At 50.9% G+C, this 25,378-nt stretch overlaps 5 protein-coding genes and 1 pseudogene across 5 annotated transcripts in view; 3 read left to right on the top strand and 3 right to left on the bottom strand.

The window, feature by feature from the left end:
• The window catches only part of SARNP (SAP domain containing ribonucleoprotein), a 46,666-nt gene extending 45,552 nt beyond the window's left edge, over positions 1-1,114 (bottom strand). The window contains exon 1 of the mRNA XM_045789933.2: positions 909-1,114. Within this exon, the coding sequence (XP_045645889.1) occupies positions 909-944 (36 nt within the window). The 5' untranslated portion in view covers positions 945-1,114. The remainder of the gene's footprint in view (positions 1-908) is intronic.
• Positions 1,115-1,201: 87 nt separating this feature from the next.
• On the top strand, positions 1,202-3,736 carry ORMDL2 (ORMDL sphingolipid biosynthesis regulator 2). The gene is made up of 4 exons (XM_045789934.2): positions 1,202-1,359; positions 2,184-2,358; positions 2,525-2,676; positions 3,249-3,736. Exons 1-4 carry the CDS (start codon positions 1,226-1,228, stop codon positions 3,382-3,384), a joined length of 597 nt encoding a protein of 198 aa, XP_045645890.1. The 5' UTR covers positions 1,202-1,225; the 3' UTR covers positions 3,385-3,736.
• Positions 3,737-3,948: 212 nt separating this feature from the next.
• On the bottom strand, positions 3,949-12,190 carry DNAJC14 (DnaJ heat shock protein family (Hsp40) member C14). The gene is made up of 7 exons (XM_045789931.2): positions 11,359-12,190; positions 9,450-10,919; positions 6,446-6,552; positions 6,117-6,236; positions 5,328-5,488; positions 5,143-5,245; positions 3,949-4,926 (listed from the first exon to the last, which is right to left on the bottom strand). Exons 2-7 carry the CDS (start codon positions 10,860-10,862, stop codon positions 4,716-4,718), a joined length of 2,115 nt encoding a protein of 704 aa, XP_045645887.2. The 5' UTR covers positions 10,863-10,919; positions 11,359-12,190; the 3' UTR covers positions 3,949-4,715.
• On the top strand, positions 5,561-5,686 carry LOC148108697 (U2 spliceosomal RNA; annotated as a pseudogene).
• Positions 12,191-12,692: 502 nt separating the features above from the next.
• LOC123787276 (transmembrane protein 198-like) lies at positions 12,693-17,094 on the top strand. Its single transcript, XM_045789928.2, is given in 6 exon segments — positions 12,693-12,892; positions 13,892-14,151; positions 14,734-15,113; positions 15,115-15,316; positions 15,765-15,922; positions 16,041-17,094. Coding segments are annotated over 5 exon segments (1,053 nt in total). The 5' UTR covers positions 12,693-12,892; positions 13,892-13,976; the 3' UTR covers positions 16,179-17,094.
• A 177-nt stretch (positions 17,095-17,271) lies between these two features.
• On the bottom strand, positions 17,272-22,863 carry MMP19 (matrix metallopeptidase 19). Its single transcript, XM_045789926.2, has 9 exons — positions 22,662-22,863; positions 22,299-22,384; positions 21,274-21,404; positions 20,822-21,037; positions 20,098-20,343; positions 19,504-19,629; positions 18,731-18,895; positions 18,441-18,568; positions 17,272-18,271 (listed from the first exon to the last, which is right to left on the bottom strand). Exons 1-9 carry the CDS (start codon positions 22,749-22,751, stop codon positions 17,816-17,818), a joined length of 1,644 nt encoding a protein of 547 aa, XP_045645882.1. The 5' UTR covers positions 22,752-22,863; the 3' UTR covers positions 17,272-17,815.
• Between the last annotated feature and the right edge of the window lie 2,515 nt (positions 22,864-25,378).

Below are 25,378 nucleotides of genomic sequence, written 5' to 3'. Positions count from 1 at the left end.
CTACTCTTTTCTTCTAGGAAATTAATAATCTCAACGTGAGGAAGCTACCAAGATTCCCAGAAGATAGAACTTAAAACCGCCCCGTGATTGAGAGTGTCACCCAGTGGTGGCACCAAGAGATGCAGGGTCCAACCGCGATAGGAAATGGGAAGAGATAAACCTAACCTCGGAACTGCTCTTCCAAAATACTACAGCCACGAGTGAGTTGTCTTTCTAGTGGTAAGGGTAGGCGGTAAGGCTGGCGGGCCGAGAACCGCCCGAGAGAATACGGAAAACTTTTAAATCTGAGGTATCTGTGCTTTACTAACCGTTAAGGTCTCCGAAATCCCTGGCTTCTAAGGAGAGGCCTAGCTTCTGAGGCCTCTCCTCAGGTTTCAAAGTTAGCTCCGAGGGCGTAACCCCACCTAAATGAAAGGAGTGGAAGCATTCTCTGGATCCTGTTTGAAACGTGGATAGACAGAAATACACAAAGCTGCCATCATTTGTTAACGGGAATCCCAGCTTTGGAAAACAGAATGGAAAGCATCGATCCAGGAAAGAAAAAGGGGTCCTGGCTCCAGCATGGGGCAAAGAGGAGGGGACCACTGACGTAATGCAGCTCTGACGAGAAACGAGAAGGGAGTATAACAGGTTGAAAGCACTTGTACACCCGGTGGGGATGTGACGGATGATACAACGATGAAGAAAGAGCGGAAATAACAAAGATACTGTAAAACCGTACGGAGAAATGGGAAATCAGGGAAGGCGTAGTGGGGAAGAAGGGAGGCACAAAAGAAAAGAACTACGGCGGGAGCCAAAAAACGAAGTGGAAAAGCCTGCAAGATGAACATGCAGTAAAAGGCGCAAGACACCCGGCAGAATTCAGTCCCCAGAAAAAACTAACTCAGCCTTTCCCCGCCTCACGGTACCTTCAGCTTATGGAGCTCCACCGTCTCCGCCGCCATCTTGTTACCCCTCCAGTCCACTAGGCCCCCACCCGCTGCCTCCGCTTCCAGGAGCTCCCGCCTAGGCGCAGATAACCGCGGCCGACCAATCGCCGTCACTCTTACTCCCACCTCACACTATCAACTCTTCCCATTAGTCAATAGCTGACGTCGTTTTCACTCCTCCAAGCTGCTTTCCCCACCTCTCTCAAAAGGTGGGACAGGGAGAGGGGCGGGTCCTGAACTTCCCGAACGGCGGAAATGGCGACCAATTGCGCGTCCCCATTGCAAACTGCCAACCAATGGGTGGCGGCAGCGCTGATTCTGTTCCACGAATAGGGAGAGCGCGGTTGGGCGAGGGCGGCTGCTTCCTGGAGACCACAGGTGTGGAAGCGAACGCCGTGCCTCGAGTCGGTCCGGCTTCTGAAGCCAGCAGGTAGGTGCTGCCGGGAGACTGGAAATGGGGCGGAGGAAAAGTGATGGGAAGCTGAAAGGTGGGGGTTGGGGGGAGCTAGAGCGTCGGCAAGTTAAATACCGAGGAGCTTTGAGGAGAGCCCTGAGGATAGCCGATGAACGACAAACGAGAGAGGGAAGCTGGGAGGAGCATGGGGCGGGTTCAACACCAGGGTTTAGGGAATTTTAGGTAAAGTCGGGCGAGCAAGAGCTTCTTCCCAACTAGGCATCAACAAGCACGATTTTGAAGGGCCAAATTCAGACGATCAGAGCCGCCCCCGGTAGGGCTCCGTCTCTCGAGATGCTGAGCTCAGGTCCCTTCCTAGCTCAATCCAAAAGCCATTGGGTAAATTACTTGGCAGCGCCTTTCGCTTGAGAAAGGGATTGGGATGCGGCCTGCTTACATGCCAAGGGAATGAGAGACAGGACGGGCAAGCCCCAAAGGAAGAGGTGGGGATTAGAAGTAGTTGTGTCCCCTCATCCCTTATTTAGTGGTTCCTTGTTTCCCCTGCTGCCGGAAGTCTCTGCCCCAACCTTAGGCTTACCGCTTCAGGTTACAGTTGAAGTGTAAGGATCAGAGTAAAGATTACCATTAATATCTCTAAGAGTAGAGAGGACTCGTCTTGCCTTTTAAGTTTTTTTCACTAAATCTTCAGTTCTTCCTTTGTGCACAATGGGGAAGTTCTTTTATTCCCAGTAGAGTTCAGGGGATTTAGGCTATTCAGGAGACAACTTGGGGGGAACACATTCAAAGACACGTTGAGAGGAAATTGAGTTGGACTCCTGCCTGATCCCCGACGGCGGTAGGATGAATGTGGGGGTGGCACACAGCGAAGTAAACCCCAACACTCGAGTGATGAATAGCCGGGGCATCTGGCTGGCCTACATCGTCTTGGTAGGACTGCTGCATGTGGTTCTACTCAGCATCCCCTTCTTCAGCATTCCTGTTGTCTGGACCCTGACCAACGTCATCCATAACTTGGTGAGCACTAAACCACACTCTTATACCCATCCCAGGCCTTTCCCAACCAAAAACAAAATCGCCAATTATTTGGGGATTTATGTCTTCCTTTTGGGAATCTCAGCATAATTCTTGGGCTGAAAAACTACTTTCTGCCTCTTCACACTGCCCCCTTCCTTCCTCCCAGGCTATGTATGTCTTCCTACATACGGTGAAAGGGACACCCTTTGAGACCCCTGACCAAGGAAAGGCTCGGCTACTGACACACTGGGAACAGATGGACTACGGGCTCCAATTTACCTCTTCCCGCAAATTCCTCAGCATCTCTCCTATCGTACTGTGAGTCCAAGGGGAGATACGGGAAATGCTCCAAGTGTCAAGGAGAAACTCCGACAGAGAAGCTTTTAAAAAGCAGACTATTCACGTAGACCCTTTGAAGATATTATGGTATGGTCTAAATCTAGGGAGAGCAATAAAAAGTAGAAGATAGTAATCAAGAATTCTTTGCTGCCTGGTGGTAGAGGAATGGAGAAAGGACTGAGAAAACACCAAGTAAAACCAAATGGTTTTACACTTCCAAAGGAAGTGAATAAATAAAGCAGAACTAATATAAATCTATGAAAACTGTGAGGAATGGAAGCAGAGGGACGGTAACAGTCATATAGACTTCAGCTGTCATTTGCCACGTCATTAACAATTAAAAAACACTAGCTCATAAATCTCCAGCTAAAGTTGCTGATTATCTCCCCAACCGCAAAGTAAATACTGTTAATTTAACTGGAATGTTTTCAGATATTCTAGGACTGTATGCAATAAAACTGGTCATTTAAAATAGAAGAGAAGGCCACTGCAAAGTCATAAATATGGACAGGGAAGGCCAACTTCACTTAACCCATTTTTTCTCTCCCCAGCTACCTCCTGGCCAGCTTCTACACCAAGTATGATGCTGCTCACTTCTTCATCAACACAGCCTCATTGCTCAGCGTATTGCTGCCTAAGTTACCCCAGTTCCATGGGGTTCGTCTCTTTGGCATCAACAAATACTGAGGGATGGGACTGGGGGTAACACTGGACCAAAGGGCTGTAACATCCTTTCGTTCTCCATGTTGTCTTCTGTATCTTGAAAGCCTGAGAACTATTAACCTTTCCCAAACTCCCAGGAAGAAAACAGATTAGAAAATGGGGCTCCCTGGGCCCAGCCCTGCTAAAAGCAGATTTTTTTGAAACGGGAAAGGTGGGAAAGATAAAGGCCAAATCACTCTCCCTCACAGCAGGAAGCCATGTTTGAGCAGTTTGGTGATTAAGTTTTTCCAGATCTTCCACCTACACCACCTTCCAGCTCTGTTCTGCTGTGTATTTTCCTTATAATAAAGTTCTGTTTTGGTTTTTTTTTTTTCCAGATATGGCTACAGTTTGGTCAGCAGGAAGGGTAGGGGGATGTCCTCCTAAGGCGGGGAAGAAACACGGAATAGCAACTTACTGTGTAAAACTTCTCTAAGGCATTTTTTTATCCCCTCTCCCTTGGTCCAGTAGGAGGTACCCTTCACTTAGCTAACACTTAGTAGGTAAAGGATTCTCAAGTGAGAAAAAGGGCCAAGAAGAGAGGGAAGATACAGGTTGCCAGTTATATATTTATAGAAAGATAATCCCCTGGCTTTAAATAGATATGTACATACAAATATGAACAAACTTAAAAAAATACAAACCCTTGGATCATAAGGGGGCTTCTGAGAACCCCTGTATCCTTCCCCCTCACCCAAGGGCAGAGGGCATGAGTCTGCTTTTTAAAAATTATTAGTTTTGGCCATCCCTGCAGCAACAAGCATGAAGTTGGGTGATTACCCACAAGGTGAATGTCAGAGGAAAAATTCAAAGTTCCCACTCTCTGAACTCTATGTATAATCTCCTATAATTAGGGCTACATGCTTTCTTGTTCTTTTAACTAGTATGTTGGAGTAAAGGAGGGGGCTCCCTCCTGAAATGGGTCAAGAAATTATAAGATAGACTCGTAGTTTAAAAAGAGGGGGAAAAGTGTCATCTGCTCTAGAAGCAAAAGACAAAGGCATACAGACCCCAGGGAAATACCAGTTCCCACACTACCAGGGGGGATATTGTCCAGCCCAGGTCCCAGCTCTAGGTTCTTTGCTCTAGCCACCCCTATTTCTTTGGTATTGTCAGAAGACAAGATACAGTTCCTAGGTGCTGGTGGAGGAGGGAGAGTGGTTCCGGGGCTTCCTACAAGTACTGAGTGAACAATTTGAGCTTAAAATTTTCCCTTTTTTAAATATTTAAAAATAAACAAGTCAAAACTCCATCCTGTGCTATACACAGCCCTTTTGACTCCCTGACATTGATCTGAGGAAAGAAGAGAAGGGGTGTCAACGTTGGAAGGGCCTCCTCACTTTCTTCCGCCGCTTCGGTTTGGCTTCTCCCTTGGGTACTGTGCTGTTGGGCTTAGAGGCTGCAGTGGCCCCAGGGCCAGGCTGAGGAGCTGCAAAGAAGTTCCCGTTGGACATCTGGCCTGGGGGTACTTGAAAGATCCGGCTCAAGAAATCCTGAAGGTCAGCAGGAGGGGCATCTGGGGTTGCTCTGAGAGGAAAACAGAAGACATTATGAGGCAAGAGCTATTAAGAGTTATATGGTTACCTGTGTTACCTGTTTATACACTGGAAAAAAGAAAGATACACTGAGCCAGCTGCCAAACTTCTTAAGGGTAAGACATCTAGGTGTCCTAAGCAGGGTGTCATCTGAAATCCTATTCAGAACTATAATAGTAGGTAGATTGTTGAAAGAAGTAACACCTACCTCTGCCGCCCACTGGTGCCTGGAATCCGAGAACCAAATGAGATGTGATAGGGGACTCTGTGGGTATCTGGAGAGATCCCCACACGCTGACATCCAGCCCATTCTACAAGCATGAGAAATAATTAGCCAAAACATCACAGTTTTGAGCATACATGAGCCCATATTTCTAGAGAACAGAAGTATACCTGTGATGTCATACACCTTTCCATCCATCAGTGCAAAATAGGTGATTTTGAGGCCCAACATACTTGACTCTGCCCAAAAGTCTCCTTCCTCAGCAGGATGCAGTCTATTACACTCAGCACAGTATCTGGCACTCTTGGGTTCCCGGTCCATTTCAAACCTCCTATAACCCAACAAAAGGACAGTTCCTTTTAATTTGTCAAGCCTACCATATTGTTATAGTATCATCATTCTAATCGCTTCTTGGCCTTTTGGCTAAGATCAAGTGTATAGTATCATTATTATTGACAAATATGGCTAAAATATCAATTTTAAAATTATCTCCAGTTGTTACATATGTCTACAAACACCTGTACCCTCAACCTCTCTTAAAACTAAAAATATGACTTTTTTTCTTACTGCTAATTCAAATCCCCAATCTTTTTTTTTTTTAATTTTTTTTTTTTAAGATTTTACTTATTCATTTGACAGAGAGAGAGACAGCCAGTGAGAGAGGGAACACAAGCAGGAGGAGTGGGAGAGAAAGAAGCAGGCTCCCAGCGGAAGAGCCTGACGTGGGGCTCGATCCCAGAACTCCAGGATCACGCCCTGAGCCAAAGGCAGACGCTTAATGACTGAGCCACCCAGGCGCCCCTCAAATCCCCAATCTTTTGATACTATGGCAAAAGTAGAAACGTCAGGGTCTTTTTACTCATCAGCTGTATCCCCCAATTACCAGTAATACTCACAAGGAGGTCTCTGGCTACCCAGTGCCTAAGCTGTGGCTGTCCCATCCCTACCCTATTTCGTACCTATGCTTTCCCTGGCATCGGCTGCACATCATTGTATTCATTGCCTCTTTGAGGTCATCCTGCAGCTTGGACAGAAACTCATTCACTGACCGGCTCAGCTCATTCTCTGCCATTCGTTTCCTAAGAGAAGAAAGCCTTTGTAAATCAGAAGGTACTGGGCAAGGGACAAAGGGAGATTAAGCTTTGAGCCTCTTGAGGCCCCTGGCCAGCTAGAAAGATAAGCAACCCCAGTTCTTTCCACCTTAGAGAGCCTCATCCACAAGTCCAGGGACCTCTACTTTTAAGATTATTCATTTATCCCACCTGACAATTTCCCATTTCCAACTTACATTTCATATTCCTTCCGTCTTTCAGGGTTGCTGACAATGTCCCAAGCTGCCCGCAAAACCTTGAAGGCCTCCTCTGCCCGGGGATGATGATTTTTGTCAGGATGAACCTACCAAGACAAAGATTTCATCACAAATCCATTCCAACCCTCTCCCCATCTTAGGTCAAAATAACCTCATTATCAGGATGCCTCAGTGGTTCAGTGGGTTAAGCATCCGATTCTTGATCTCAGGGTTGAGTTAAAGCCTGGCGCTGAGCTCCACCTTGGGCTACACACTGGGTGTGGAACCTATTTAAAAAATAATAATAACCCTCATATCAAAGGGTTCTCTTTCACCACCCTTTTAGAGAATCAATACAGCTTAATGACTAATTGCTCTGGCTCTGCAGACAGATACTGGGATCAAGTTCTGCTCTGCCACTATTAGCTATATGACCTAGAATAATACATCTATCATGGGTTACGGGGAGAATTCTTACAACATATATTGTAGAGAATCTGACACTAGGTGACCCACCATCTCAGTGTGCCTGGATTGTCCCAGTTTTAGCACTGAAAGTTAAGGTCTCAGGAAACCCACAATCCAAGGAAAACAGGGATAGTTGGTCACCCTACCTGGTACATGCATACTAAGCCCTCACATTTTAACTCTATTGTCAATCATAAAATAAGAGTTCCAAAGAGATTACATCCTCTCTTTTTCTTTTTTAAGATTTTATTTATTTTTTTGAGGGAGAGAGAGAGACAGCCAGCGAGAGAGGGAACACAGGTAGGTGGAGTGGAAGAGGAAGAAGCAGGCTCCCAGCGAAGGAGCCTGATGGGGGGCTCGATCCCAGGACTGGAATCATGCCCTGAGCCAAAGGCAGACGCTTAACAACTGAGCCACCCAGGCGCCCCCTAACTCTTTCTAACTAGAAAATTCTCCTATGTACTTCCTACAACAATATGCCTTTCTATCCCAGAAATGAAATAGCATATTGTGATCCTCAGGCCTTTTTATCCATCTTTCAGCCTTTTCTCTGAGACAAATAGTATCCTCACCTCCTACACTTCCTGATTGTTCCCACCCTCCCTTTCCAAAAATACAGAATAAAGCTAGTCTCCTGATGATGCCAAATAAATCGAATGCTGTTAGATCTCCACGTACCCAAGCTTACAGAACAGCCTTTTAGTCATGGTCACTCTGAGGCCTAATAAGGGCAGTGAGAAGTTATGTAAAAGAAACCCACAGACACTGGCCCAGAACAAGGGAGTACTTTGAGGTGTGGGGCAGGTGTGTTGAGGATCAGGGTACTTAACTATATCTCTACTCCAAGAAAGCAAGTTGAAAATGAGAATTTTTCTTTTTCTTTTCTTTTTTTTTTTAAGGATTTTTTTTTCTTTTTTTAAGATTTTATTTATTTATTTGACAGAGAGAGACAGCCAGCAAGAGAGGGAACACAAGCAGGGGGAGTGGGAGAGGAAGAAGCAGGCTCCCAGCGGAGGAGCCTGATGTGGGACTCCATCCCAGAACGCTGGGATCATGCCCTGAGCCGAAGGCAGACGCTTAACGACTGTGCCACCCAGGCGCCCCGAAAATGAGAATTTTTCTAAGACTGATATTCCCCAAGAGAGGATGTCTGCTAAAAGACATTAAAGTGAGGAAAGAGCTCTGCTGCTAGTAACAATCTGAGTGTAAACCATTGCTCCTCATTCTTAAGAATATCCCAGTCTATCCACTAAGGGGCATGCATTTCCCACCAAACTAATTTAGTCCTCTGCTAAGTTACAGGCCTGGTATCTTACGGTGTCTTGACTGGTTAATGCGACACCTTGGTTACTCATTCCTCTTCGTTGTCATGCAATCGTTGAGGTAATTTATGCACCGTGATAATTTTATCAGTCCAGTTCCATACACAAATAGGCCTCCGATGGAATTTACACACATTACTTACATTCATAATATAGTTTTACTTACAGAAAAAGCAATAATAATCGTATCTAAAAATACCAAATTAATATCTACTAATAGCAATTTGCATGCTTGTATTAAACCATTTCCCTCGGGCATATGGTGCATCACAACAGCCACCTGTACCACCCCCACCTCCTTAATCAATAAAAGCAACCATATCATGAGGCACCTGGCTGGCTCATTCAGTGGGACAATGGGACTCTTGATCTCAGGGTTGTGGGTTTGAGCCCCACATCAGGTGTACAGATTACTTAAAAATGAAATCTTTAAAAAAAAACAAAAAACACAACCATATGTTCATGTATGACGTATAGATGCACATGCCTCTCGATGGTGTATGTTCTGTTCTCTTTCCGTTTTCCACTCTAGATTGCTGGTCTTGAAATAAACTTTGTTTTCTTTCACCTGGTCCTGGAATACTCACATGCACTCCCTGAACCTTCCCACACTAAGTCCACACTTGCCTCTCTGGGACAAATAGTTGGATTTCCCCCTGTTCAAAAAAACCCTCATTTGTTCAAGGTAGAGGAGTTGACAGGCTTTCTGATTAGGCCTCTTCTCCACCCTAGTTGGAGGGACTTCACCTGGATATTCCAGGGCGACTGGTCCAAGAGTGATAGACCAGGTTCATTTCTTTTTATTAAGAATCTCATGACAAGGGGCACCTGCGTGACAGTTGGTTAAGGGTCTGCCTTCGGCTCAGGTCATGATCCCGGGGTCCTGGGACCAAGCCCCTGCATCAGGCTCCCTGCTCAGTGGGAAGTCTGCTTCCCCCAGTGCCCCCTGCCCCACGTCATGCACTCTCTCTAGCACCCCCTCTCTCAAATAAATCTTAAAAAAATAAAAATTAAAAAAAATCTCATGACAAAAAGCTTAAAATGGAGGGAAAGTCAGATCCCATAGTAGAGGGGAAAAAGTCTTTATGACTGTTACTCCAGCCTCAAGTTGACTTTTTACTCTGCCTTCTCTTTATGCTACTCTCCCTAAAATTGGAATAGAAAATAAAATATGAGAACAAAAGAGGAACAGGAAATGGGGGAAAGATACTCACCATCACTGCCAGTTGCCTATAGGCCTTCTTCAGTTCAACATCTGATGCTGTGGCTTCAACCCCCAACACATGGAAAGGGTTTAGCTCATCCTCAGGAACCCCAGCCATGGTCAAGAGTCGAGTCACTTCCTCTTCAGGCTGGCAGTAGCGACCACCAGCTACAGGTGCATTCCCCTGCCTGTTAGTCCTTGGCTTGACCCAAGGCAACTCCAGCCAACCCCACTGAAACATTTTTACCAACTGCTGCCATGGCCTGCTATCTCTCAGCAGAATCAGGCAACGCTGCAAGGTGGGCAAAGCCAGCCAAGAAAAGAGCCAAGTGGCTTTACCCCTCCAGCCGAACCGGTCACCCAGTCCCACCAGAAACCGCCAGCCCAACTGTAAACAGCCCAAAAAGAGGGCCAGAGCCAGAAGCAGCAAAGCACCCAGTAGCCTAAGAAAACGGGTGAACAGCCCTGCCCCATAGCAACATCCTTGGCTCAGAAATTGGAACATCACCTGGGCCCAGGCCCCCAGCCGCCCTGCCCAGACTCCCAACCAGACTCGAAAAAGGTCCAGATCACTGCCTTTCAGCTGCCTGCACGCATAGATGAGATGCCCACAAGTTTCCACGTACTCTCCCACAAATACCAGCAGTTCAATCAGCCCCCAGAAGCCTGCCTGTCCAAGCTGACACAGTTCCTCTGCTCCCCATAATCCCAGGCCTCTGCGCTTATCTGCCTGACTTCTTTTCCGGCCCAGCCGATGTCGGCCAGGGGACCTGGGATCTCTGCGTCCACCCTCCCGAGTATCCTCCTTGGCCGGAATGCGGTGCCGCTGTCTCCGGGGTGGAGGTTTCTTCCCACTGGGCACACGTGAAAAATCACTGGGGAACTTGAGAGGTTCCTCATCATCATATTCCTCTTCCAACTCTTCATATTCCCCCAAAACTGGAGAGGTACAATGGTGGCAAAAGTTGCTAGAAGAGCTATCTCCTCCCTCAGAGTAAGGCCCTTCAGGGATTCCAGGGGTTCCCGGGCAGTTGCAAGCAGATGGAATGGAAAGAAAAGAAGGGTTCCCATCCTCCTGGTACCCAGCCTCATTCTCTCTTGAGAGTTCCTGGTCCACTCCTGACTCTTCTTCTGAAGATGCCTCACTCTGATCAGGGTCCTCTCCATCCCTGGGGGGTCCTGGACCCCTTGGGGGGCCATGGCTTGGATCCGACCAGTGAGCTGGGTTTGGGGGCTGTGTGTACTTAGGACTAGAGTGCTCTGTGAGGCAGCGGGTACCATTAGGAGCAGGCCCCGCTGAGTCCCTGAGTCCTGAGAATGAAAGTATTTCAGGGTCCACAGAGGATCCTAAAGTCCTGAAGGAGGCACCACCACTGTGGTGGGCTCCACACAACCCTCTTTCTCCGGGGTGCTTCTGGGCCATGACCCCGGGGGCTTCCTGAGGATTTTAGGTCACAGCCATCATGATAGGTTCTGATGCCTGTAACAAAGGTATCAAGGTGGGGATGATCAGGATTGAACCAAGGGAGGGGTTAAATAACCTTAAATTGGGGATATAATTAATGCACCCACCTCCCTTGTTTTCTCAAATTCTTCTGGGGCATTCGTTATCCCTACCAATAAGCCAATACTACATTAACCACAACCGTGCCCCCCCCATCCCCTTAGTTTTTCTTCTTTCCCCAGAAAGCTATAATCCAGAAACAGGGAAAGAGGGAGGTACCGCAAAGGGTGTGGTCCGGGGGGTCACTCTTGGGTAAAAAGGGAAAGAAGACCGGAAAGGGGGGCCGCAGGCTGCCAGAAAAGGGCGGGGACCGTGCGGCAATTAAAGAAAACCTGGGGGGCGGAGCTTAGGGTTGCCCCTGAGAAAGACATCCAGGAAACCCTTGGGTTGGGTAGAGGGGGCGAAGGTAACGTACCCGAAGAGCGGCGGTAACTCCTCCCCCTCGAGCAGCTGGGCCTAGGGCCAGGGGGAGCTACGAGAGCAGCTCCCCCGGCTCCGCCTCCCGCTCACGCTCTGCTTCCGCCTTCCGTCCCCGCCGTGGCCGCCGACCTACGCCTACTTCCACTTCCGGGGTCACCAGAGAAGAGACGGGAAGGAAACGAAAAAGCGGTTGGCGGAGGCGCGAGCCAGTCCAGCAAGCGCTGAGTCAAATCGGAGGAGGCGGTCCTGAGGAAGCACTGGCCCCGCCCCTTAAAGGGCTCTCTGCTGCCACCCTCCGCGTGCTGGAGTGATATCCTCGCAGGCTGCACCGCTGGTGGGCGCTGCAGCGGTGCCTGCGGACAAGGGACAAATTTTTCAGGGTTCCTCTGGCTGTGTTCTTGGGCTTTGCCAAGACTGGGAGATAGACAGCCACCGAGCCACAGTCTGTTTCCTTTGCAGACAAAACTAGGGAGCGTAGAGGAGCCACCACCCTGGTCCTTTCCCTGCTGCCTGTAGCGAGGACAGAGGCCCTTTTGTATCAAGCGGAGCTGGAGCAGAGGGGAGGACGCCCCGGGCCAGCCCCCACCCTGGCCTCCCTGCACTGCCCCATCTTTCCCAGCAATCCTCGGCCTCCCCGACGCCTGACCCAGCTGGCGAACTGCCCGGTATAACTGCAGCTCCCACGGCCCGGATCCGCTCCTCGGGACGCAGCTCCAAGGCACCGTCAACCGAGCGGTTCTGGGCGACTAGGAGCGTGGCTCCGCCGGGCTCAGGAACCAAGCGGAGTGCGAAAAATCACTGCACTCATCTACATGCTGTTTTGCGTCTCATTTGCATACCGAGCTTCTCTCGGGCGCCCCCGCCCCCACGCAGACCCAGTTTGGGTCCCCTCCTCTGCACGCGCCTCTCTCGTTAGTCCCCCTTCCAGACCCCGTCTTGCTCCGCAAGTTTTTCCGCCCACGAGCCCCTCGCCGGCGCCCCCAGTCCTGTAAAAGCCCCTTCCCCGGGTCCCCGATCTCGACCACCAGGTTCTCCAGAAGACAATACTCCAATTCTCTGGGAAGTGGAAGAAACCAAGCCGGGGCTAGGGGGATACTGGGACCCCAGTTGGGGCTTTGAGAGCTTCTAGTTGTCGAGTCATCGCCTAAGTATTCAGAGACCTTTCCCCAAACTTCTTGCGGTGTCCCCAAAATCTTTCCCTGCTATGGTTGGGGGGTGTCAGGTCCCAGCCTAGAGCAGTGGGCAAACTAGGTCCCCCCACACACATAAGGAAAAGAGTTGGAGGGGCCCGCCCCGTGATGTCACCCCCCACACACCCTGTCCCCTTCCTCCACCCCCCAGGCTGGTTGCATTTAGCTCACGGGGCTTGGGCTTCGACTTGCAAGAGTTTAGGGGGCAACGAACAGAGTGACCCCGGGGGTGCCCCACGCCCGACAGCCGCCCGGACGCCTAGGACCTCCGGGCAAGGATGCAGCAGGGGGGTTAGGGAAGCACTTCTAACCCCTCCTCTCCTGAGCCCTGGCAGGGTGGTGAGTAGTTAACACTCCTTCCCCAATCTGTCCTTGTTTAAGAGTCCCTAGACTTCCAAGCGGATTGAAGAGAGGAGCCCCAGGGATTCCCCACGTCAGCCCTCTAGCCTGTTAGGACCTTGATGTCCAAAAGAAGACAGATGAAAGTGCCTGCATCCATCCTATCCCACTCCCACAGTGCCCCCAATACCAGCCCCTCCTTGGTGTTCTCTTGGAGCTGAATTCAAATCCCACTGGCAGCCCTGACACCCCTGGGGAAAGGGAGGGATAGGAAAATCCCCACCAATGTCCTGAGAGGAGGAGCAAGAGGCTACCAGGATGTGAGATGTCTGTGGGCAAGGTGCCTGCTTAGTCCAAGAGGGACCATGGGAATTGGACTGTGGCCGGATGCCCCCTCCCCCAACAGCTCCATCTCCACATGAAGCCGAGGCTTCAGAACCTTGACAAAGTGTGGGGACTGTCTCTACTAACTTTTGGTGTCCGTTTCTTTTTTCCCCCTCTTCCTTCCCTGGGGTTGGAGCAGCTGTCCAGAGACCCCACCATGACTCATTCTCTCCTCTTTCTCCTCCCCCCCCCTCGGTTAACCCCACCTTTCCCAGTCCAGTGAGGCAGTGTTGAGTCCCAGCTGCAGATGGGGCAAGCTTTCTTTTTAGCTGGAGCAAGCTGCTGGGCCTTTAGTGTCCAGTCCCACTAGCGGCCCTGGGCCCCTCCTTCCACCGACCTAGGACTTTCTACTCTTCCCACCCCACCCTAGAAAGCTAAGGAGCCGATAAAATCTCATAACCTTGTAAGATTTTAGTTTAAGTTTTACTTAGTGTCCTTGTTTCAGAGGGTAGTAAAAAGACAGCTGGTTCCCCTTGACCCAATCCTGTAGATGTTTTCAGTTACCCCAGCAAGGCCATGCTCCTTCCTGAAATTGGCCTTTCTTCATAAGAAGTAGAGGTACAGAATCCTCAAGATTCGTGGGCACCTGAGTTCCTGCCCCCTACCCCCTTGCAGGTTTCCCAACCCCCTCAAGATATTCATGGATGGATGAGAGGAGCTGACACTGACCTTCCCCTCTGTGATCACCTTTTCTTCGGCCATGGAGGAAGCCTTGTTGCCCCTGGCCATGACCTCTGACCCCAGGCCCTTTAATCAACAACTCCCAGAGCCTCCAGATCCAAGATGTGTCTTGGAACCCCAGGACAATCCTGAACTGGCACCCGCCCTGGTGTGTGCTCTGTGCTGCTGCTTTGGAATCATCTACTGCTGCTTCGGTGAGGGCAGGGCCAGCATTCTGGGGGGCAGCTGCCCAAAACTGTCGCCCTCAAGGATGATGCCAACTTTCTCCTTTGCTCCTGGGCCACCTCAACTCTTCTATCAGGGGATGCCTACCTTCAGTATAGCCCACGCTGCTCTTGCCAGCTCTTCTTGTCCACGCCCCATATCCATGCCCTCTAGCTCTGGTCCCTGGCAACTCTCACGTGCCTCTCTCTTCCCTCCTACCTCAAAATTCCACTCCCACATGATCCGCCATGTTTAAGGCTTCTTCGACCCTTCCCCCATAACCTGAATCAGCCTGTGCTGATTTCTTCCCATCTACCATCCCTGGAAGTACTAGACCTTCTTTCCATATTTACTCCCCGAAGGGTATCCATCTTACCTCCTGATTTTCCCTCCCACCCCCTCGCAGTTTTTGAAAGGTCTCTGCCCTCCCTTTCTGCCCCTTGCCTTGAGGTCCCTGGGTTGCTGCTCCTGTCTTCTGCTCCTCTGGTTGGCCACTCCTCTCCTAATTCATCGGAGCCATCCCTGCAGATGTCCCCTTTCTGTCTCTCAGTGCCTCCTGCCTCCCTTCCCAGGCTACCGCTGCTTCAAGGCAGTAATGTTTCTCTCGGGCCTGCTGTCAGGAGCTCTGGTGATCTTCCTGCTGTGCCACAAGGAACGAGTGCTAGAGACACAGCTGAGCCTGGAGGTGAGCGCGGGCATTGCGCTGGGCATCGGACTCCTCTGTGGCCTGGTCACCATGTTGGTTCGCAGCGTTGGGCTCTTCCTGACTGGTCTCCTGCTAGGCCTAACCCTGGGTGCCGGGGCCCTGCTGGGCACAGAGCCCATCTACCAACCACCTTCAGCCTGGGTGCCGGCTGGGGGGCTGGTGGGGCTGGCACTGCTGGGAGCCCTGCTCACGCTTCGGTGGCCACGTCCATTCACAGTTCTGGGCACAGCCCTGCTGGGTGCTGCGGGTACTGGTGGCCTGTGCTGACTACTTCCTAGAGGGGCTGGCACTGGGCAGTCGGCTGGGCCAACGCTTGCAGGCACTTCCAGCCTTGCCTCCTCTCTGCTGGTACAGCTGGGTCTTGCTGGGCACCTGGCCGGCCCTGGGGGCTCTTGGGGCCCTGGCCCAGTGGAAGCTCATGGATGAGGAACATGGAGGCCACGCCAATGGTGAGTTAGTGCCATGGTACAGAAGCAGCCCACCTGTGCCTTCTCATATCCCCAGTTCCCACACTTGACGGGGGGCGGCGGGCGCGGGGTTGGGGGAGATACACTTAAGGGTGGTGGTGTCTAAGGTGAATGAGGCAGGGCACTGAAAGAAAGTTAGAGTTGGAGGAACCAACAGGCTGCGTGAGAATGAGGAAAAAGTGTCAGAGGGAGCAGGGAGGAGTTAGTTACTGGGGACTGTTATGGAAGGAAAGGAAGGTCTCAGGGACGTCCAGGAAGAAAGTGTAGAAGGATTCCAAAGAAGAGCTTCTTTTAGAATAACCACGGGGGAAATGAGGTTTGAGAGAGAACAGGGAGATCAAATGGGTTTCTCTAGAGGATGGGAGTGTTTGGGGGTGGGATTTAGGGTCTAAAGGGGCCTCTCTGAGTCCATATGGCCCCCTCCAAGCAGTGGTCTTGAGCCACCAGCGAAGGCATCTTCAGCTCCTTCGGATCCGTCAGCAAGAGGCCAAGTGGCACCGGACCTCCCCCGGGATGGGGCTCTGTGAAGGCAGCTACCGGCGCCAGCTTCCCCCCAACGCCCGGAGCCCCGCTGATAGTCTGGCTCCCGTGAGTGAGGGGAGGGGCACACCTGGGGATGGGGCAGAGGGCACAAGGGGATGGTTGGGGGCGGGGGGGCTCTGACCCAGGCCCTTCCTTCTGCCCTCTCTGCCCTGTGCCTCTCCAGAGTTATCTCCAGAGCCTTCGAGAGCGCCAACTGGGACCAGGCACCCAGGCCACAGCCCCCCACACCGTCCTGGACCTGGATTCTGACTGTGGTTCCACTGTACCCCTCACCACACCTTCTGGTTCCACCCAGACCTGAGCCTAAACCTCCACTGATGCTTCCGCCCCTAGCAAGGGCCTTGGAGTGCCAAGTGTGCAGGGCCTGAGCCCACAGGAGCCACACACAAACTCCTCCGCCTCTCTCATTGGGGACAGAATCTGTACTCCAACCCAGACCAGCCCTGTAGGGATCTGTTTCAGGGACAGATAAAGGAGAATCTTGTGGGGAGGGGAGAGGAATGGAAGTATGAGTACCTACCTCTGTCCAATAATAGAGGTGCCCTGGCCCCTAAAATAACTGACTTCCTAATTTACCCAAAAAGCCTTTTATATCCTTGCCTCAGTGTGCCTCACAATGGTAAATAAGGGGTTTTGTTGTTGTAGGGCCTACAGAAAACCAGGAAGCTCCCTAAAGCACTTGATAGCTATTTGATGGGGAGAAGGGCACAGAGGAGCTCTAAGATCACCTAATCCCTATGCCTCTCATTAGGGGGTAGTTGGCTCCTGGTTAGCCTTTCCTCCTGGGTCCCATAGGCTCAAGTCCCCTTCTCCTACCTCAGTTGGGAGTACTGTCCTACGTGGTGCTTCCCTTTCTCTCCTTAATGTGGGGAGGACCGCGGGGCAATGCGTGGCGCAGAACTTGCTCCAAGGAGAGACCATTGGCCCACATGCCAGAGTCTTGCCCTTTTGCCCAAAGTAGCCTCGTCTTCCTGGCTTCATGGGAGATAAGTGCCTTCTCTGCTTCTCATTGTAGGTGATACTAATCTCCTTAACTAGAACTTTGTCCCTAGCCACTAACCCATTCTGACTCCCTCGTCTGATTCTCCTGCTCAGAGTCCGTTCCCCAGTTCCCCAGACAGCATGAAGGAAGATATATTCCTCCCCTGGGCAACAAAGCTATGGTGGGAGGGAGGAAGAACACGGGAGCATGTGAATAAAATGGCATTGAACACTGAGCCGGGGAGTCCAGCGTCTGCTGTTGCTGCTCTTTTCTTTCTCTGCGCCCCCAAACAGTTAGCCAGACTAACAAGTCGTCTGGTCCCCTAAAGATCTGATACGGCTATCCTTATCAGACTGGACTCCCGGACACACAGCTATACACGCAGCCAGCGGAAGAGCTGTTCGGTCCTATCTAGTGAACAAGGAGTTAGCCTTTATTAAGCACAAATGTGCCAGACATTGTGCCCTGCACTTCACAAATAGTATTTCATTTAATGCAAAAACCCTGCAGGATTGCTATTAACCTTTTGCAGATGGGGAATCTGAGACTCAATGAGGTTAATTAACTTGCCCAACGTCATAAGCAAGTAAATGTGATTCTTAAAGGGTTCCAAAGCCCTTGCTCATTTTACTGGCCATGACGTTTTCTTGCACTTTATCTAGGAAGAACAGGACCCAGGCTTCCCAGATGTTGCCATCCATCAGCCAAGGGCCTGAGTGATGCCTGCCTTCCACCACTGTCTTCCAGAGAACCGATAACACAGTTGGAAGTGCTATCTAGGATGGAGAAGAAATGTATAGAGTTGGGAGCTGATCCAGAGTGAGGGAGTGACTGCCCAGGAGGGCAAGAGCACAGAGGAGTGGTGGCTAGAGCTGGGACATTTAAAGGCCTGAGGTCTATGGTTCATGCCTCTATTGCAGCCCTGCAGCCTACTGAGCTGACATTTGATTCACATCTTAGGCCTCCGGGAGTGTGACATTACCAGGGAGTGAAAGGGTGGGGGAGCCTGTGGCTGAGGGGGTAATGTCCAAGATGGGGTCTCCCGGTAAGTGATCAGTGTTCAAGGTGGTATCTATGGCTGACGACGTGGTATCCAAGGTTGTTCCTATGGCAGAGTGGTCAGTGCCTGTGGCTGAAGGAGGGGCATCTCCACCTGACGGCACAGGGTCTGTGGTCTGGGGGTGACAGTGCATCCAATTCTGGGCCGTATCTCTGGGATAGCCTTTCTCTACTCGAAGCTGCCGGTTGAGGCGCCAGTACTGTTTATCCTTGAAGAAGTAGACATGGCCATCCCGCCAACTCATAGCAGCGGAGGGCTGGGTTGGCACTCCCGTAAACAACCCTTTGATTGGTTTAGGGTAGTGGCTGAAGTCAGCTGGGGCCAGCTCGTCCCACTGCCAGTACCCAGAGCCCTAGGAGTAGAGTGGTTAAGGAGAAGAAGAGGATAAGGAGAGAGCTTAAGTATCCCCAGAGGTCTACCCCCAGCTGCAAATTGTCTCCCTTTGAGAGCAAGTCTGCTTCTCAGTGTGGGGTAGCCCACCCCTCCTAAGAAAGGATTTGCCCTTGCTTTGAACTTTATACCTTAAAGAGGAACACCTTTTGGTTGAAAGGCCAATAAAGAGCTGCATCCAGGTTGGGTTCTACCCTATTCAGCTTCTTGGGGAAGCCAGGAGACATCTTGAAATTAATATAGCGCCACACCTTGTCTCCTGAGAGGAGGTAAGGAAAGAACAAGTTATCTCTGTCTTCAGGTGACAGCTTTTGGTTCTCCCATTCCACCCTTCCGGAAACTTCTCATCTCTCCCTCCCTTTTATGCCTTTTTAATGGTAGGCCCTCCTCGGGTAACATACTGTAAACCAGTTCCTTTTACCCTTAAAGAAGTGAATCCATTGTGTTCGAGGAGAGTAGACAGCAGCATCTAGGTTTCCTGGGAGCCCCTCCCAAAGTGCAGACACTTGGAACAAGGGACCCAGCCCTGAATGGGTCACCGTCCACACGTAGTTCCCCTTGAAGGCGTAAGTCTTCCCTCGGGGCCCTGAGGGCAAAAGTGTGAACAAGTCAAAAAGACATGAGTCAAATAAAGACTTACGGGGGCACCTCAGGCAGGCTGATAATTTGCTCTCCTTCCACAGGCTGAGTTCTCAAAACTTCATTCAACTTTAATTTAAAGAGAGAATTAAGGTAGAGAAGGAAGACTCCATGTTCAGCCTCTTTGTTATTCAGAGCGATTCAGTTCTGATTCACTCACTAAAACAAAAGCCCTGCAGATAGCTGCTCCCCTTTGGGGACCTCACCTCCCATTCCAAGTAGCTTCCCAGTTGTCCTTCCATATGCAGGTATAATACTGTCTCTAACAGACATTCCAGTCAATAGAGTTTTCTTCATCTTGCTGTATTACCAGATATGTTTTGGTGGCCCTTACAGGGAGGTAACGGAGGTAAATGCCCACCTAACCCACCTTTAATTTGGCTCTGAAGCCTCCCTCCCCATGCCACATGCCTTCTTCCATGGCCACTGACCCCTGCCTGGTATCTAACCTCTGCTGCTCATGCTGAGGTCCTGTGTCATTCCCATTTGTCCAGGTCTCGAAGTCAGTGGGCTGCTGCCACTGCCTGCCTACAGCCTAGAGGGGAAGGGCCTCACCCAGCATCATGGCATCCAGTTCACCACTGCAGGGGTCTGGCATGGGACTGGGTTCTGAGGGCACATGTGGTACAGAGGGGAGCTCCATCTCTTCTTCTTCATCCTCTATCTCTGGGCTCTTCTTGCCTGCAAGGTCACATAATGCTGCTCAAGGAGAGAAGTCATAGCACCTGGCCTCCCACTCTTCTAGAAGTTTGGCTCAGAGGCCCCATAGAAATGGGAAAAGCAAATCCTAGAGAATTTTTCTTGGTGGGAGGCAAGATCATATTGATATGGACAGGAGACACGTTTTAGTTTTGAGAGGCACCAGAAAGGGGGAGGGAAGTGTGCTGGGATATTCATTCTTCTTCATCCCCAAGAATGGGTAAGAGGGAGGAGAGGCCTGGGAGGAAGATCAGACATGCAAGTGTCAGAAAAACAACTGCTGAAAATGAAGAAGCCTGAAAAACTGGGTAGGAGGAAGAGAAAGAAGCCAAGTCATCTCCTACCATGGAGGTCAGACCTGTCTCTTCAAGCCTGAAGAGATGCTGGTCACACCGACCCCCCTGATCACTAGGGATCATGACCAGCTGTCACCTGAGGGAAAAGACTAACCGTAGAGAGCCTGAATCCCTGCCACGTCATCTGGGTGCAGCTTGAAGTGGGCCCGGTAGCCAGCATAGACAGGGGCCATGAGGGCCTGGGTATATCGGGAGTGCCCAAGCCCCAGGGCATGGCCCAGTTCATGGGCTGCAATGATGCGCAGGTTAACCCCCCCGGCAGTCCTCTCGGTCCAGAGCTCGTCTTCATCAAAGTGCACACTGCCCAGCTCTGGGATGTCAGCATGGGCCAGGACCCTCCCTGGACAAAGACAAAGGTAGACAGGAAGGAGTCAGAGTCTCCTAGGCTAGAGCATCCCCTACCTGTTATAAACCCCAATTCCCCCATTCCCTTAAATTTCCATCTATATTCAGTCTCTCGGATGCCTCTCTCTCGATTTTCACCTCCCCTTGTCATCACCCAATTCTCTCTGCGATGCCCGTCCCTCTGTCTTTGTACTTCCCAATCACTCTCTTCTCTCTGGCCCAGTCCTCTCAGAGAGGTATCTTGAGCAGGGGAACGTAAACCAAGGACTAAGGCATAAGCTTCAAAGAGGAGACTTGATAAGACCCCAGGGAGGTGACCAGCCGCTCCCCAAGAGAATGTTAGAAGGTGATTAGAGAGTGTAGGGTGCAGTTGGGCATAGGGGGCAGCCTGAGCATTAAGGTTCCAGAGTCACTGGCTCAAGGGGACAGAGATCATCTCAAACTGTGAGGTGGGAGCTAGAGCTGGTGCCTACCAGGTCCATCAAAGGGCTTGGAGCAGTACGGGCTCTGGCGGCCATGGAAGGAGAGGCGGATGTCAGCCCAGCCAGCCTGCACCTCCTGGAAGGTCAGGGGGGCCACATTGCTCCAGTACCGGAAGGCTTGGAGCAGGGCAGCCCGGGCTGTGTGGGGCGGGAGGGTGGAAGGCAGGTTCAAGATGCGGAAGGTCAGGTGTTTCTTTCTCCAGCGGCCTGGTTATTGGACCGGAAAACAGATGAGAAACAGAGATCCTCTGCCAGCCCCAGAGAACTCCCCTGAGTCCAGGCATTCACGTAGCAAAGCTACGTCTCCAGGCAGGCGATAATCAGCCAATCACCAGGTGATCATCCGTTCAACACTGAGCTGGACCAGGCTGTCCCAGTGCCACCTGTACTCCAGAGCCATTCTACAGTCTCCCTACCCTCCCTTTCCCAGCCTCAGTCCTCACCCAGCAGGAGGTATTTAAGGGTCTTCTGGTTGAAGGGGTCCTCCAGACCACAACGGGGCTGCCTCATGCGGGCCCTTGTGGCATCATCCAGCTGACCTGAGACTGGCAGCTCAGATGCTTCCTGAAAAGTTCTGAAAAGAGGGAGAGGGATGGCCCCAGCAGGGCAGGGGAATCTGGAATGACTGGAAACTGGGGATAGTTCTTTGGCCCCCTTCTGCCCACAGTGGTAGCTGAGAATGGCACAGAATCTCTGAAGCTGATGGGGTCACTCCAGTACCCAGTCTTCATAATTAGGACTTTCTCTTCTGTTCTGCAGAAATAGCGGTACTCCAGCTCCACCTCCCCATCTTTGGTCTTTTATTTGTGTAAGATTCCCCTCAGGCATAGCCCTCTTCCCTACCGCAATATCTAACCTTCTCCTGCCCTGGGGAAGTGTCCCGCCCCCTCCTCTGGAGACTCTGCCACCACTGGTCCCACCTGAAGGCCTGTCCTCCTCCTGACTAGACCCCCCTCCCAGCCCAGCCTGCTCTGGGTCAGTTTCATCCCTCAGGCACTGCAGGCGCTGTGGCTTTTCAGGGACTGTGAACATATCTGAGAGCAGAAAGAAAAACTATCCATTAGATCCAAAGTAGGAAAAGAAAACTTCAAAATGTAAATAAATGCTGAATTAAATGTCTACAAAAAGCAACATCATGCCAACAACTCAACTCCAAATCAACTCAACTCATAGTTTTACATGTAAATTATACTTCCTGTGGGATGTCACTAATAGCATATTGGATACAATGTGCAATGGAGTCTCCAAAGGGACGCTTAGAGCCTAGGAAGATATGGTGACTGCTCCTCATCTTTGAATCCCCATCTCGCTCCATGCCCCACCACCCTAAGAGTGATAGCAACCCATTCCCTAGATCCCCGACGTGGATTGGGGTCAGGCAGAAGTGGGCCTGGGGAGAGGAAGAGATGAGAAGGAAAGATGACCTTGCAACCTTGACCTTTAAGGCATGTACCTTATGACCTCTCACCTCAGAGCCTCCATGATATCTTCTGCCCTGAAGTCATCAGGTCCTTCCAGAGGCTTCTGTAGGTACCCATATTGTAACAGGTAATCCTATGATGGGGGTCACAGTAAGCAGAATAAAAAAGGGAGCGAGTCTCAGGGTAAAGCTTCTCAGTGACCTAACAGACCCATGAGGTTAGGAGGGGACAGTCATGGAAGGACTAAAGGAGAGGCATCTTAGGGAAGGGGCTCGGCTGGAGTAGATCATGGAGCAGAGGAAGGAAGGGAAAGACAGGCTGAAGGTCAGGAGGGAGGCTTGGATGGGACTGTAGTGCAGTACCCCAGTCCCTTCCTGGGCCTGGGTCCCTCCTTCCCCAGGGGGACTCACCACGGCTGTCTCTTTCCCTGCAGGCCCCAGGGCCCTGCTTGAGACTGTCATAGGGAGTAGGAAGCCCAGCCACAGCCATTGCCAGTTCATGATCCCACCAGGCAGGAACTCCAGAGGCCGTCTGTGCCCTCTGCCCTGAGATTTCTGGGAGCCTGGGGGAGCAGGGCTGGGTGGGGGGGGCTCCTGCCTCCAGTTCTTTCCACTCTCCAGTCTCTGGCCCTCTTTATAAAACTTTAGAGGAGGGGAACTGGGGGGAGTGGCAGTGGGAGGTGACTCAGCCCAGAGATATGTTGCAATTCACCATTAACCCCTGCCCTGCCACAGAGCTTCTATCAAGAAAAGCCCCTAACCCATTCCCACAGAGTCCTCTCCTGAAGATGGGAAGACTTTTTATACTGTCCTGGGGGTGGGCATCCTGGCAGGAGGAGAAGCAGAATCTCTGCAGAGACCGGGATAGGGACCATGGCTATCCTGTGGAGTTGGACATTCTTGTGCCCCAGGAACCCTGGGGCAGCAAACCCTTCATCTTCAACCTTCATGGGTCGCTGTCGGCTCTAGGATGGGGGGGGTGGTGGGAAGCGAAGAGGTGGGAAGCGACTTAGGTGCTCAGGTTTCCAGGGAAGAAATTAGAGATGAGGTTTCAGTTTCTTTGTACCAGAGACCAATTTGGGGATTTCTTGAAGCCTACTTGTGTGTGCTTTAATAAAAAGTCATTATTTCAAGCATTGAATGAGCCTGTAATGTCGGGGTGGGAATGGGAGTTAGCAAGGGCACAAAGGAGCGAAAGGCCAGAGCTTGCCCACAGGGAGATGGTGGGTGGGGTGAGGCTGATCCGAGCACCCGGAATGAGGGGAACCGGGATGCTAGGCCAGAGGTGCCCCATCCTAAGGATCGTGAGGCTGTGGGGAGGTTTGCCACGAAGACAGGTTTTGAGCTGGGCTTTGAAGGCTGGCTAAGAAGTGGCGGAAGTAAAAGAGCAAAGAGGAACAGGGACCGTGCAGGTCTTGAGTCAAAGTGCAGAGCTGAGCAAAACTGCTGCGCTCAGTGAGTAGCTTCCAGGGTCTGGACTACTTCATTCCCCGCTGAGTCCCCTGTGCCTCCCTCAGGCCAGCTCAGAGCTTCAGCGGTGCTTAAAGAATCTTTGTCCAACAAATAACTGGGGTGGGAGAGTGGTTGAGAGCCAGAGTTTAGAAAGGGTCTTGAGTGCTATTTAAGGAAGAGATGACAAACTTCCAATGTAAAACATCTACTTTGTGTTGGGTGATTTATCAATGATCTCATTTAATTCTCACAACCCTCCTAGGACAGAGGAATTATTCTGGTCTATTTGTTTGTTTTTTGTTTTTGTCATTTCTTTGGTCCATTTTTTATAAGAGGAAATGGAGACCCAGAGAGGGAACTTGACTGAGGACATGAAGCTCCCCATTGATCTGGTCAAATCCCTCTGCTGACTCCATAAGCCATCATAACGCATACTCTTTCCATGCACCACACTGATGACTCTCAGAGTTCTGTTCTTTAAATGTTTAGGAGCCACTAAAGGTTCCACTGTCCTTTATGCATCACCCCTTTGCATATCCTTCAGATGCACAGGGAAGTCGGGATAGGACTGGGAGAGAAGGTTACTGAACTCCCATTGTCCGTAGGACCCCAGTGCTGAGCCCTTCCCCACATGCTAGGCTGTAAGGCTGACAGGCTTTACAGAGGAACCCTTCACACTCCAGGGTCGAGGTGGGGGATACTCCTGACTCATACTGTTGCCCTTGATGATGCTGAGCCCTTGACCCACCCAGCCCTCAACTGGGTAACAATCAGGTGACTAAGTGACAGGCAAGGAAGGACAGACAGTGACAGATAAGGTCAGACTGAGGCCATCAACAAGGCTGATGTCCCCAGGAAATGACGGAGTTTAGGAACCAGCTCTCACTCAGCCCCCTGCAGGGTTCTTTCTCAACTTTGCCCTTCTCCCCCTCTTTCTACCCTCCACCCCTCACTCCCTCTCTTTTTGAGAATGGGACATGGTCCAGTTGAAAATTATCATCTTTTTCTGATTAAAGGTTTCTCTTGGGTGCCTGGGTGGTTCAGTCAGTTAAGCGTCTGCCTTCGGCTTGATCCCAGGGTTCCTGGGATCAAGACCCACATCATCGGGCTCCCCTAAGGGGAAGCCTGCTTCTCCCTTTCCCTCTGCCTGCCGCTCCCCCTGCCTGTGCTCTCTCTCTCTCTGTCAAATAAATAAATAGTATCTTTTTAAATAAATAAGTCAAGTTTTCTCTTTTTCCTGAAAAAAGTTGTCCTTTGCTCGTTGTAGTAAATTTTGGAGAAAACCAAAATAAACAAGGAAGAACATGAAAACCACCAGTAAATGCTACCAGAAGAGAACCACGAGTAACATTTTGACCCATTTACTTGCAACTCTGTGGCTCTGAGTTCCGCTCCAGCTCTGCCCGCCCAGACTCAGCCCCTGGAGACGGGCTGGGATGGAAGAGAAAGTGGTAAGAAGTAGTAAAAAAAAATAATGATAATGGAGGGACAGGAGCGGAGGGTGGTGGGGAGAGAAGAGGATACAGACAGGGAGGATGTGAGAGAAAGAACTAAGATGAATGTGAGAGCTGATTACTCCCTCCCCTTAGGTACCTCCAATGAGGAAAAAAAAAACCAAGGAGCAGGGAGGAATGTGTGAGAGTGTGTTAGTGAGAATGTGTGAGAGTGTGTTAGTG

Source organism: Ursus americanus, chromosome 17 (genome assembly GCF_024610735.1).
Source record: "Ursus americanus isolate L20-20 chromosome 17, mUrsAme1.1.p, whole genome shotgun sequence".
NCBI classification, from domain to species: Eukaryota; Metazoa; Chordata; class Mammalia; order Carnivora; family Ursidae; genus Ursus; species Ursus americanus.
Note: the sequence above shows the minus strand (reverse complement) of the source record. Positions and strands in the feature narration are given on the sequence as shown.

Bases quoted from the DNA above. Each gene is read 5' to 3' on its own strand.
- ORMDL2 (XM_045789934.2), top strand. From the start codon at position 1,226: ATGGGTGGCGGCAGCGCTGATTCTGTTCCACGAATAGGGAGAGCGCGG. The intron at 2,359-2,524 runs GTGAGCACTAAA...CCTTCCTCCCAG, and splicing joins CCAACGTCATCCATAACTTG to GCTATGTATGTCTTCCTACA. The intron at 2,677-3,248 runs GTGAGTCCAAGG...TTCTCTCCCCAG, and splicing joins AGCATCTCTCCTATCGTACT to CTACCTCCTGGCCAGCTTCT.
- DNAJC14 (XM_045789931.2), bottom strand. From the start codon at position 10,862: ATGGCCCAGAAGCACCCCGGAGAAAGAGGGTTGTGTGGAGCCCACCAC. The intron at 5,489-6,116 runs GTACGAAATAGG...GTTGGGTTATAG, and splicing joins CGATGCCAGGGAAAGCATAG to GAGGTTTGAAATGGACCGGG. The intron at 4,927-5,142 runs GTAGGTGTTACT...TTTTCCTCTCAG, and splicing joins GGCACCAGTGGGCGGCAGAG to AGCAACCCCAGATGCCCCTC.
- MMP19 (XM_045789926.2), bottom strand. From the start codon at position 22,751: ATGAACTGGCAATGGCTGTGGCTGGGCTTCCTACTCCCTATGACAGTC. The intron at 22,385-22,661 runs GTGAGTCCCCCT...CCCCCATCATAG, and splicing joins CAGGGAAAGAGACAGCCGTG to GATTACCTGTTACAATATGG. The intron at 18,896-19,503 runs GTGAGGCCCTTC...TTTTGCCCTCAG, and splicing joins ACTGGATGCCATGATGCTGG to GGCCCCGAGGGAAGACTTAC.